Source organism: Etheostoma spectabile, chromosome 1, assembly GCF_008692095.1.
Source record: "Etheostoma spectabile isolate EspeVRDwgs_2016 chromosome 1, UIUC_Espe_1.0, whole genome shotgun sequence".
Classification (NCBI taxonomy): domain Eukaryota; kingdom Metazoa; phylum Chordata; class Actinopteri; order Perciformes; family Percidae; genus Etheostoma; species Etheostoma spectabile.
In genome coordinates this window covers 3,872,309-3,886,170 of record NC_045733.1, presented here as the reverse complement: position 1 = coordinate 3,886,170, position 13,862 = coordinate 3,872,309, and the positions used below count along the sequence as shown (strand labels likewise).

The window sequence follows — 13,862 nt, the reverse complement described above, 5'->3', positions numbered from 1 at the left end:
CCGAGGAACCAAAAATTGGTTCCTATTTATACTAAGGGCACTAATTGGCTCTTAAACCCCTAAAATTAGTGAAGCCCAAATGAAGCTTCATGAAGCAGTAGTTGTATTTGTTGACCCAACTAGATGGATCAACAAATACAATTTAGTTTAAAGAAAAAGGCTCAAGGAGTGTTAATTCAGTGTGCTTTCAGTCCTTTGAACAGACAGCGCCATCTATTAAGCTCAGAAAATAAAGAAAATGCTTCACAAAGCTTCATTTGGACAACACTAGTGGTCAAGCAATGTGATCAGCTAATGTTCAGTACAAGAAAAGCACCTGAATGAATAAAATGATTGGGGGGGTGGATAAGTCAAAAAAACAAGTCAAAAAGAGCTGCATCAATAGATTTTTTTTTAATTCAAAGTGAATCTTAACAATAATACACCATAAAGTCTTATTTTGACACTCACCAAAAGAGTCACCTGGAAAACCCGCTTAATGTGACAAAGTAGAGAAGGCTTGGTCACACCTAAATCACTGAGAACTAGAGAGGAAACACTATCGCAAACTGTAAAGAGACATCACATCCATAGTTAGTTTTCCCAGTCCTCATACTGTAAATATTGCACAGTGCAATTGCTACATGGCAAACTAGTGTAGCACAAAATAGAAAAGCTAAATTAAACAAAAACAAAGCCACAAAAAAATCTACACGTATTAAAACAGTAACAGTTCAGATTTCATAATCAAGTCTATTTGATGAGCAATCTAAACAGATGATCTCATAACTTGCAGTGTGATTAACTCTGAAATTGATGACCAGAAAAATAAGAGCTTAAGTAAAACAAAACTCAAAATGAAATCAAAGAGTAACACAGTAGTACAGTTAGACTAATACAGACCCGAAATTAAACATCTCTAAAGGATAATACTGCAGCAGAGGATTTCTGATATCAAAGTGACAACTTTAATAGTAGTAATTTTACAAATCATTTCTGTTAAATGTTACATGAAACCTTAAAAAAAAAATCAAAAAAAAAAAAAAAAGGTTATCCATAAAACTAAGGTGTCAATCGTGAGGGAAATTAAAAAGTTTTAAGATTTCTCTCGTCTTTTGCTAACAAGTATGGGAGAGGTTATGCAGGCGCATTGCTGGTGAATACCTTTGGAGGAATCAAAACACAGATTACATTTCACATGCTTATTATTGGGGAACTATTTTGAGCACTAATCTGCCAAAGTCATGCCTTTTCGCCATACGCTTTCTTTCCCAAAACGATACTAGATATGATCAGTAAAGCGTACAGGTAAGAAGAAAAAGAAAAAAAATCGACAAATCATACAACTACATCGTCAGTGTTTTAATGTGGAGTATTGCACTCATGACTCACTGTGCAGAAAAACCACAATAATCTCCTTGCTAGAGCGGTTCAACATCAAGGCCAGATATAAAGTACGGCGTCTCTGATTTTTTCTTTTAAAAAGGCCAGTGTTGTAAACTGTGCTCTGCTTACTCCCGCTCAGCCTCAACTTGCACGACGGAAAGCTGCTCTAAGCAGACATCTTCTAGGCAGACAAAGTGAAACAACTTAGGTGTACATGCAAGGAAATGTAAAGCATGGAGAATATCTAAGAACACTTGGTGGTGCAATGACCGCACAATGTAAAGTATTGCATCTGCTGTTTAGCCAGAGTGACTATCCAAAGATCATTGAGTGTCATCTCATTCAATGTGTATGTGTGTTTTATTGTGTGTGTTTTCACAGAGAGGCTTCGGTGGCGGCTATCTGAAACAAGAGGAGCACCACCACCATGTACATGTCCTCGGTTGTGTCTACAAGCTGATCAGAGGAGTACAAGTCCCTGGAATGACACTGGGTTGAAGTCCTATTTTGCGTGTTTGTTTTTAATTCTTGGTCGTGTGGCCCTTAAAAGACTGTCCACTCTTTATGGTAACAGGCTCTTAGTTGATTTTATGCCTTTCTACTTAAATAATAGGTGAGGAATCACCAGCTTTTCTCACTTTCAATTCTCACTTTCTGAAGCTCAAGGCACATACACAGTGCTGCTCACACTGTCAGTTTCAGTAAGGAACACATAACAATGGCCACAGTTTTGCGTTGACAAAATATCATTTTGATATGAGACACTCATAAAGGGGGGAGCGATCTGAACACAAGGCCGTTTAGAATAACAAACTGATATTCTAGCCAGGTATAACATTTAACAGTTATTGAACAGTTGAAAAGGTTGAGATAAATAGTTGTTCAAATCAATTCATCCAGAAAACAAGTTGTAAAACATTATTTTGGAACAGAAACATTGGGCTAAATTTATTTTTGGACACCGTCTAATCACCCCAAACCCTTACAAGCCTAACCCTGTACGAGTGCTTAGTGGCGAGTGTGTTTGTGTGTAATTGGTGGAAACATTACAGAAGCTTTTCAATGAACATGATGGATTTTTTTTCTGGCATCTCACAGTGCTCATGTAACACACAAAAGAGTACTGGTAGCACACCGTATATACGTACAAAGAAAAAGTTAAATCAATCCTGCAAGCTACAGCTTTAGATGCATACAAAACGTCAATATGAAAACATACAAAAATTAAGTTATATCGATACATCATTTATATGCAGTGATGAGCCCGAAACGTTAATAAGGATAAAATACTGATGCAAAAACACACACACACCCCGAGAAACAACAAATGCAACTAATGTTCATCATCAGCAATACAGTAGTTACAATGACACTCAAAATATGAACGCAAAACACAAAAATCAAAACCACTTCTATTTCAGATAATTAGGGACCTATACAAAAATAGCAACGCTGGGTTTAAACTCAGAGATATCACCTAATTTCACAGCTATCGAAGTGGCAATCATCATATAGCAGCTTATCTATGATACATTCAAGAAAGAAATGATACGACTTATTAATTGCCCAATAAGCTAGACAAAACCTCGGCCGTTTTTTTTGTTTGTTTTTTTTGAATACAATTGTTTTTTGTTTTTTTTCATTTAACCCCATTCTACAACTACAGTATAACGGAGGTCTATGCAAACATAATAGCTACCTTGCTCAGGAAATGAATTACAGTCTTTGGTGCTGCACAAGCAACTTCATTTGAAAAATAAAAGACAAAAAAAGACACACATAACTAGTAAAACAAACAGATAAAATGCACACACAGCATATCTACATATATATAGACTGGTGCTACCATCATCAATCATATATTATATATATATATATATATATATATATATATATATATAATATATATATATATATATATATATATATATATATATATATATATCCCCTCCCTGACGGAATGTATAAAATAAGCAGTCGACACTGATAAGCCTTAAGCCTTTGACAAATGGTATAATGTAAAGGGAAAAAGTTAACTTTGTCACACATGCATAAATGAGAATTGCACACAATTAACTCACACCTTATCAAGCATCTGTACTAAATAGTCTAGCTCTATAATATATGTCCAATATGTGTGTATATTGAATACTTCATGGTTTGCTCAGGCTTGGAAAATTCCATACCATGAATTAATTTGCATTTCTTTCCTTACCTAATCAAAGCCATGCCCACCACACTTCTAAACATCTAAGAAACAAAGTGAAAACACTCAAAATGAAAATTCAAAGACAAGAAAAGAAAACGAACGACTATTTAGATTGTATTGCAGTTTCATCAAACAGTAGAAATACTGTTTGTAATAATAGTTTTACTAAATAGAAAGTGATTATCAAATATTAAGCAATACTCAGTACTTGCACTTTGTACACTAGTTCATTCGGGGAAAAGGGAGAACGGAAAAAATAACATTTTTAATGAAACGGTTAGCATTCGCAACAGCAAAGCATGCTGTTCTTCTTGAAAGAACAGAAAAGTAACGCACTACACACTGAAATATACACCGACTCCAAAAGTTAAGCACCGCTATCCGCAATACATCACATCCATGCAGGCTATGCTAGGATATATACACGTATGCATATATATACTCACACATAGGATGCATCGACTGATTGGAATTTCAAGTGCTGCAGTCCAGTACATTAATATTCATGTATATAGTCCTATATAAGTAGTAACATTAACAACCTCAAATATGTAAGGCACTATGGCTGGGGACAGTTTTACAATGCAGCGAGTCTTGTGACACAAACAATAAGAGCAACGTCTATGCATCTTTCCGTTTACATTTTTGCTCATGCAAGACCACATGCAGCGTGAGGAACAACCCTATATAAAATCGGTTAATTGACATGACATTGCTAACACCAAAAGACACCGAAAAGGTACAAATACTTCAAACGCAGTACAACATACACTGTGGACAACGTGTGCATCTGTCGATCTAGAGCTAGAGACTGGGATGGCTTTACAAATATGGATGTGTCTTGCACACGTAAGAAGGCAATATAGAAAAATAGCTGGGATCAGGGGTGCAAAGTCTAACTATTCAACACCACCCCAATTATTTTACCTGTTTTGAGGAGTATTCGTAGAAGATCCAATGCAAAGATATATATCAAATGTGCAAAACACATTAAGTGTGAGTTTAACTATTCATTCATTCTTTCATTCAATCATTCATACATTATTTCCTTTTTATTTTTTGCCCAAATCATCTACATCATTGGAACTCACTTTTTTTCTTCATTTTTTTTTCTTAAAGCTTGAAGTTCAATTACACCCAAGTCTACATGATTCAAAAAAATAGCTTGCTTTCTCTGTGGTTGTGCCATGGTTTTGGAAATGAAAACCATGTTTGTGGTTTAAGATGCCCTACTCACTTAGCCCTCTGGTGGTATAAAGGGTACCTGGGCAGGCATGCTCAAATGTAAGGGTACTGGTTTATTTTGGTGGGGCTGAGAGGGAAACTGGCGTACGCGGGTGAGGCAATGTAGGAGTGCGGGGGAAAGAGGGGCTTGAATTGGCCCTGGGGGTGCAAGGTGGGAGAGGGCAGCAGCCGGGGGTTGATGCCCACTGTGACCTGATGCATGATGCCTGCCGGGTGGGAGATGCTGTAGGTGGGCTGGAGGACGGGACGGGAGGCTACAGGGGAAGCCAGGAGGTGGGCCACGGGTGCAGCTGTGACCAGAGGACCAGCCGGGGGGTAGGACAGTAAGGTGGGCTGGGTGTGCGGGTGGCCCCCAAGGTGGGGGCCCGCAGTATGGTTTGGGCTGCTGTGGGACAGGGTGAATGTGTGTCCATGTATGGTGGGGGGGATATAGGCCTGTGGTCTCCGATGGGCAAAGTTGCCGTTCCATTCCTGATGGCAGGAACCGAAATGCTGCACCTGAGGGAGAGAATATCTAGCTAATTAGATTCACCATCTTCATCGACACACTTTGACTTAATGAGCCACTAGATGCTGCTGTGTCCACATTGTAACATGTCAAGGACTACGTTTACATGCACATAATATTTTGCTATTTGCTCTTATTCCGAAAAAGACGATATTATAACTAAGCAGTTTAAATGGCTAATGAAAGTGAATATTCCACTAATAACCTGGTACAACGTAGCTGTGAAAAAGTCAAAGTTTTCTTGTTGGACCATGCGAACACAGCCTCCTTCTCATTCCTTCAACCAGCTTCTTGGAAAGGTAGTCATTGCGATGTGTGCGCATATCTTGAAACCTGTTGATATCCAAGTCTATCTGATAATGTTTAAACGTAGCTGTATTTCTCCTTATCTGGTCTGCAGTCCTACAAAATGTTGGTTTGTTTGCTTACAGCAACCATAGCAACGCACAGAGCTGAACATAAGCCATAAACAGGCAAGAGGCTGTAAACTGGGCGTAAACTGCAGTAAAAACCCAGATTGAGACGCATATTCCGAATGCGCTGAATATATGTCGAAAGAATGCTTCTATAACCTGAATAATACCGGAATATTCCACGTCTTAATCGGAACATACTATATTCTGAAGAAAAAAAAGCCTTCTTTGAAATATCCAACCAAAATATGCTATTTACACAACATGTATCAAATTAGGAATGTTGTCATATTTGGAATAATGGTGTGCATGTAAATGTACTGAGTGTTGGGTCTCTAATCACTCACTTTGTTTCAACCTTGACATTCACCTACTCTAAATGTTGTGTGGATAACATTACAATAGTGTATACATTCTCTTTGTCTTATTAGCAATCTATTAAGTAAGTAGTATTACAGTAAAATGTCTTCACCCTTAAACACAGTTGGAAGTGTTCAGCCACCAACTGTGAGGAATTTTGAGCAAAGCTGGGAGATTTGTTAGGGACAAAAGTTACTGTGACAACTGAATTAAGTTTCATTTTTAGTGTGCTCTTGGCTGCTGCTATAAAAAAAGAAAAATGTGCCATTCTGATGCTTTTTATCACCTAAACCACTTTAGAAATTGCACTTCTTAACATTCCAGACAAGGGACAGATGCAGGATACAAAGACTTGACGTGGCAATTCAATAAAATCGGACTTCAAATGGGACACTGCTAGGTGTTGTGTGTTCAGTTGGACACCCGGTCCAAAGCATTACCACTGTCGGTAGTGCGTAACTGATTTTATCCCTGCACTTGTTTTTTTTTTATTTTATTTTTTATGAAGATTAAATACATTTTTTTGCCGTCTTCAATAAATACAAATTATCTTTGGCAAATGCATATACTCTATACTCTCCTTGATTGATGGGGCCAAGTGTCCCCAATATCTCTTTGCAATCAACAACCCTCAACAAATTAAATATAAAATGATGTATATTTAGGTAAGCTTGTGTTTGTGATTGTGATTGTGTAATACTTGTATGCGACTGCATGTGCTCACCTGCCCAAAGCCCATAGGCTGCTGTTGTTGGGGCTGGAATGCAGGGGTGATCTTCTGCGGCCTGTTGAGGAGGGGAGTGGAGTGGTGATGTCGCCCAGGAATGCCTCGCCCTTTGGACTGGCATGAAGACTCTAAGACTGAGGGAAGGACGGAGAAACAGAAAGATGCAAATTGCATGTGTTAATACAGACAATTTGGTGTCCCACAATTAAGATCACATTGTAAATAAGAGCAGGCAAAAGGCAAACAAGATGCAATCAGGGATAGGATCCAACTACATCTGCAGAAATGGCAACATTTGTGACAGGAGGCTTTGTAGGATTATCAGTGATTTCAGATGTGCTTGATCAGGTCCAAACCTTTCAACATAGTGGCATCTGTCCTCTGAATATGATCTAGGAGATTATAAATAGATATGTTTGGGGGGGATCAGGGAGGAGTTGATAACTAAGCTTGTATATCTAGTTTATAGTGGGGTCAGCTATAAATACACCTGTTTGCACTAGAATAGCAAGCTATGCCCTTTTATGTGGGGCTCTCGTTGCAATAGCTGAGGGTTGGAGGGATGTCTTCGTCATGAGCGCCGATATGAGTCTGTATGATTTTCTCTGAGGCTTTACAGTTAAACCCTTTACTTTATAATACCTATAAAGAGGTAGCTTTTAAATGTACTCGATTGCTGAGAAAGACAGCGATGTCCCACTGACCACAGCTGTAAATAAAGCCTACATATGGCATGCGTAACTTCATTTAAACACCAGAAAGAAATGCCTATCCAACATTTGTTTAGGCCAACCAGAAAATGTGTTCATGTTCTCTGCTTGACATCCATGTTTTGAATATTTTATTGAGGACATTAAACAATGTTAATTACGCATGTCTTATGTAGCTTTAAAAAGTGCACGTCCACACAGATATGGGGGGGGCTCAGTCAGTCTGGAGCCAGAGCAAGGAGTGATGACAGCAAACAAATATCCACTCCAGAGATCAGAACAGATACTTCAGGGTAGGTCACCCATAATCACCTGTGAGAACCTCTGTGGTCTACAAAGACAGCGTAATCCCAGGCCATGTGACCTGTGGAGCAGACAGCAGCAGTGGTGACTGCTTTGAGCTAGCATGACCGACTCATGCATTTGCTACTCTCCTGACACCATCCGACAAAGCAAATGAATGTGGAGAAGAAAAAGGTGTCCTATCACCTGCTTTAATCATAAAATAATTTAGGTTTAGAGATAACCTGGGTCTGTTCCAGCAGTTCTTAAGTATAAACCCCAATTCCAATGAAGTTGGAACATTGTTTAAAACGTAAATAAAAACAGAATACAATGCTTTGCTAATCTTTCACAACATATGTTTAATTGAATACACTACAAAGACAATATAATTATTGTTTAAACTGATAAACTTTGTTTTTTTGAAACAGAAAAAGAAGACCTCAAATTAAAAATGTGTGAATATTTGCACAAAAAAAAAGTGTTTCAGTTAAAATAAACATTAAAAAGGTCCAATGTGTAGACATTTCTCCCATCTAGAGCTGAGATCATATATCTTAATCGACTCTCTCGCGCCACATTGTTCAAAGTATTACAGCTACGGTAGCCTTCCCCCTCTTTTCAATATCTTTTTTCTTTTTCTGGGCAAAGAAGTAGAACAAGAAGACTCCTGTTCTGAAATTTTTATTTTGAATAAGTGTGGTCCTCCTTGTTTCCTTCTTCTGGGAAGCGACAATACTCATTAGCAGATTAGCAGCAGCTTTGTGTTTATCATGTGACAGCGAAAACGCGAAAGGCAGAGCAGTATATCCTGTCTGTCTCTTACCGGCTAACTTATTTCAAGATGTTGCATGTATATGGAGAGTCTACCCCAGTTCATGGAAATGTAAAATTTCAAGCCAATAGGAATACTCTTAATGGTGGTGGTAAATATTCATGAAAAGTTTGTGAACGGGCAACACAACTCAACACATTACACACTGGACCTTTAAATATCTTCTCTTTGTAGTGTATTCAATTGAGTATAGGTTGAAAAGGATTTGCAAATCATTGTATTCTGTTTGAATTTACATTTTACAGAAACGTCCCAACTTCATTGGAATAGGGGTTTGTATAACTAAGCACCTATTTTAGCCTGTAGGCTTGATACCTAATATACACTATTAGGTCAACTCAAAGTCAAACTTAAATAAGGAACATACTGAATGAATTTGTGTTAACAATTCATCATATGGCAAGTTTTACCTGTGTTGCCATATGTTTCACTGACAATAGGGTAGTAGTTGTTGTTGTTCTGCAGTCTCATTGGAGGCACCACAACTGTACGAACTGTTGGCTTGCTGGGCTCCGTCTCCGGGGCAACGCACGCAACACAGGGCTCGCAGTTTTGGTTGCTGTCAGCGATGAAGCGCCGCTGTGTGAAGGGACTATGGTGAGAGGCGTCTGAGGCAGGCGAGCTGTCCACTGTGTCACAACCACTCTCCTGCTCGTCATCTGACATACTGCAAGAGGGCAACCAATGACGAAGGAAGTTAAAGATATCTCGTTTGTTGGGGTGTAGCAATTATGTAGAACCAGGGAGAAGATTTGTAAAAGCGCTGTCTGAATCCGTTTAATTGAACATACCTGTTAGGGTGTTTGCAGGGTGAGGTGCTGGACTGGGCTGAGGCTGAAGAGCTGGTGCTGAGCGTGCTGTCCGGACTGCTGAGGGAACAGACTCTCTCCATACTGACGGTGCTCTGACATGCCTCACAATCGGCACTATCCTTACACCTGTGTGCACAAAGAGACCAATAACATAAAAACATTTTTAATTTTCCCAATATAGAAATAAAGTTAAAAGGAACCTGATGATCAGTACTCACTCCCCCATTGAGTGTCTTTGGGCGCTCTCCTCTTCGTCGCTGCTAATACTGATGACACTAACAGTCGGGCTAGCTAGGTCAGAGATCACCATGGCCAGCCGCTGCTCCTGTGAAACTGAAAGCTCCTCACAGTCTGGCTCCACTTTACAGCATTTGTCATCATCCTCCTCCACTTGCTCTGTTCCTTGCTCCTCTTCAGCAGCATGCCCTTCCTCTGGGCATCTGGCTTCTACCTGCTGCACATTCTTTGCTGTATCGGCCATCTTTGGGGACTGGCATGCTATATTTTGGACGTTCGTGTTTTGGGAGAAGTTGCTGCCCCTGTTAAAGAAAACAAGTAATTTTCAGAAAGAAAGAACCAATTTTAGTTCATGTATAGGTGTTTTAGTTGCAACGGGCAAAACTCACATGCAATACCTGTTCACACAAGGCTTGGCTCTCTTGTTGGCAGCTGGCTGTGGCCACACCACATGTGCAATGCCTATGTTGATTGGCTGGTGGGTGGACATGGTCATTTGGTTGGTTAAGAATGGCTGAGGGTGTGCAATCATGGAGCTGTAATGGTTACCATGCGGACGCACTTTCCTGCATTGAGAACACAAAACATTGCAAATTCAGCCAAAAGCTGTTAGCACTATTACAGACAAAATGGTCTCAGTCACAGGTCCCAAGGGACATGCATGACTCATCGATCATTAATATTCAGGGAAGCCAGTGTGCTGTATGAGAGTAGTACAGCCCTTCCCAAGAGTGTACATAGCATCTAAAGGTAATAAGGCACTAACAAATTTTGCTTTAGATAATACTACATATTAGTATATGAAATAATATGTATAAAATAAAGAGAGGATACAGATAATGTATCAAAAACATATTGTACTGTAATCCCTAGAAACAAACAAATTGCTTACCCCCAGTCACCCAATCTTTGTGAGCCTGCCATAGTATCAGATGCCAAAGTGGTTGGTGGTGGGGGTACTGATGTCACCTGCTGCCAAGTGGGCACCAGGATCTGCTGAGCACGGCTGGACCAGGCCTGAAGTTCAGAGAAGCAAAGCAGTTAAATCTAGTAATTTTACTCTCATGATGCTTTCCTCAGCTTGCACATCAAAGATAAACTTTACCAATGAAGCCAAGCTGTCCCTCCATCCTTGTCCTTTGTTCTTTGTAGGTGTCGACCAATATTGGTTTTTCAGGGCCGATACAGATTATTAGTTGTTAATGAAACCAATAACCAATAGTCAAAACTGATGTGCATTTACAGTAAAATCAAAATCTGTTAGTGAAAAGTAAGATTTTGATAAAATACTCTAAAACAAGTATATGTCTTGTTATTGTAAAAAGCAAAAAGTACTAAATATAACAACAGTAAACATCCATTTCAAAATACTGCTGCATTCAAAACTTATATGTTGCAGTTGGTAAAGGGGTTTACTTTTTAACTTGGGAAATTCCTGCAGCCTGCCTTCCAAGCTTAGCACGACCAACTCCACCGGAGCGCTTCTACTCAGGCTGATGAGTGTTGACTGGCTATTACTCATGTAACATCAAGACAATCAGATAGTGTTGTGGGCGGGACATTAAGTAAGGCTAATTTTTTAATGAAATAAGGGCAGATGAGGAGACAGAGCTGTAGCAGAGCTAAAGTAGTACACTTTTTAATTAATTAACTTTATCAGTCATCGGTCAAATAAAACGCAGATACAGATAATCTGCAAATTATGGCCCCGATAATTGGCCAGGCCAATAATCGGTCAATTCCTATTTCCTTCACCTCTATTGCTGTCATTCATATCCCTGCTACCCCCTTACTTGTGTGATGACTCCAGGTCGGATTTGAATGGGCTGGATGGGGGGTGCTTGAGTGACCAGAGGCACAGAACCCTCCATTCGAACAGAGTAGCCCGCTGGTTTAGCTGAGTTGGTGAGGAATCATGCAGGGACAATGAACAGGAAAAATTTAACTTTAAGATATTGAATCCAACCAACACAAAGAATATTACATAAAAGGAAATAAAGAGTTGCATGTCCCACCTTGAATGGTTGGGGGACATAGAATGAGGGCCTGCTGAAATGAATCGTTGCATCCAAACTGACCACTTCCCGTCTGCAGTGGTATCCCAGGGTGCATCACTGATTGGGCTGATGGGGCTAATCCCTAAAAACGGAAAAAGGGATATGACTGGACTTTTCAGAGGTATTACAATGTTCAACAATAGCATTAAAGAGCCAGTAGATGGCAACGTGTCTGTCAGGAGTAGTCTGTATTCCAGCCAGACAGAGCCCAGGGACCTGTGTTGTACTTTGAGATTAGTGGGTTAGTCAGTTACCTTTAGGCAAAACCCTGTCTTTTCAGTCAAAAGACGGTAGCTCAGTTGGCTTACATGTGGTAGAAGACCATCATAACCTCAACAGACGGCGGATCTACTTCAGAGGAAGTTCGGGGTAATGAATTAAAAGTATCCATGATGCACTTGCTGACTGATCAAATCCCTGGTTCTCTGGATTTACAATGCTTTAAGGATTCAAGGCAGAATGAATATATAATAATTACTGAATATATGTCATGATCAATACATTCATCTCATTAAATTGCTGCTCTTGAGCTGTTGCTATATGATAAGACACCTTTCCAGATCAACCCGCCTATAAAACGGATTAACCAGTTTATTCAGGCTCACAGAGGCCTGATGTTTTCGACAGAATGTATTTTTGAACAATCTGTTTATTGGATTTTACATAGTTAAAGACTTACAATACTATTCCATTCAATAGGAATTGCAGATGTAAATCTCCCCCCCCCCCAAGACAATGATGAACTTATTCCTTGAGACAGGCCAGAGAGCACAACAAAGAACAGTTAAGCATGTGCCTCTGCTTCACTACGCAGGCAGTTCTCGTGCCTGGCTATAAATCACATTGATTGAATAACGAGAACTAGGCCTATATTGTTGTGCTACTGCATGTAGCCCAACCCCCATACACATGATAGTAAACACAATGCAGCCTTTTAGATGATAATACTAAAATAGCCACCACATTTTCTTGTTAAATTCTTCTGAAGAAAAACAATTTACCCTTAACTATGCTGCTCCATGGGAAAAAATTATAGTTGAGCAGTTTTACTGTGCAAGAGTGTGACCAGTTGCTCTTTCATCAGGTTTTGATTTTGAAGAGGAATGAGAGAGTCTTCTAATATTATCCTTATGTCTGACTATGCACTGATGAAACACATATGTAGTCACCATTATATTATATTGTCACAACTGGTCATGTTTTTTTTTGTTTAATCCTCATAACTGTCTTTTGAAGAGACTTTAAGATGTTTTGCATTATAAAGATCCCATTCCAAAAAAAAATGGTCAGCTCCATTTTTTCCTCAGCAACAGCGATGATTTGCACCGTTGCCATGACCTCAGACACATGACGTGATTTTGTTGCCATGACAGCAGTGCTAGGACGCAATAAGATGAGCAAGTCAGCAGACAAAAAAGCAAATAAATAGAGAGGAAATTGTCTACACAATCAGTCTTCTGATGAAGAAAAAAAAAAAAACACACTGCATGTCAATGACCCATACCATCTGTGATTATTCCATCACTCAGATATTATTTTTTTTCAAATCCTAATTCAGAAAACACATACATACATATATAATCATATATATACATAAATAACATATTAACATATATACACATATAACATATATACACATATATAACTATATATATATTACATACATATATACATATATATACATACATATATATATACATACATACATCATATATACATACATATCATAATATACATGATATATACATACTTATATCATATATACTATTAATATATACATGTATATATATATTGTATATAATATGTATATATGTATTTATATTACGTAATATTTTGTATATTTATATATGTATGTGTATATATATATACATCATATATGAATATGATAGTACAAATACTATATATACACTACATATATATACTAATATATATACATACATATATACCATATTTATAATATACAATACTATATATACTACATACATATATATACATAATATATATACATACCTAATATATATATACACATACATATTATATATACAATAATACTATATATATATATACATACATATATATATATATATACTATATATACTATT

The 13,862-nt window shown here is 38.3% G+C and overlaps 1 protein-coding gene across 6 annotated transcripts in view; it reads right to left on the bottom strand.

Annotated features, from left to right (window-relative positions):
* Positions 1 to 374: 374 nt before the first annotated feature.
* Positions 375 to 13,862, bottom strand: part of hipk3b (homeodomain interacting protein kinase 3b) — a 41,095-nt gene continuing 27,607 nt past the window's right edge. The window contains exons 8-17 of one of the 6 annotated variants that reach the window (XM_032544488.1): positions 11,719 to 11,842; positions 11,497 to 11,600; positions 10,596 to 10,720; positions 10,093 to 10,269; positions 9,685 to 10,008; positions 9,446 to 9,592; positions 9,065 to 9,321; positions 7,850 to 7,901; positions 6,825 to 6,961; positions 375 to 5,317 (exon numbers count right to left, since the gene is read on the bottom strand). In XM_032544488.1, the coding sequence (XP_032400379.1) occupies positions 4,812 to 5,317; positions 6,825 to 6,961; positions 7,850 to 7,901; positions 9,065 to 9,321; positions 9,446 to 9,592; positions 9,685 to 10,008; positions 10,093 to 10,269; positions 10,596 to 10,720; positions 11,497 to 11,600; positions 11,719 to 11,842 (1,953 nt within the window). In that variant the 3' untranslated portion in view covers positions 375 to 4,811. The remainder of the gene's footprint in view (positions 5,318 to 6,824; positions 6,962 to 7,849; positions 7,902 to 9,064; positions 9,322 to 9,445; positions 9,593 to 9,684; positions 10,009 to 10,092; positions 10,270 to 10,595; positions 10,721 to 11,496; positions 11,601 to 11,718; positions 11,843 to 13,862) is intronic. The other 5 variants (XM_032499510.1, XM_032500319.1, XM_032501106.1 and 2 more) reach the window with 5 other exon arrangements.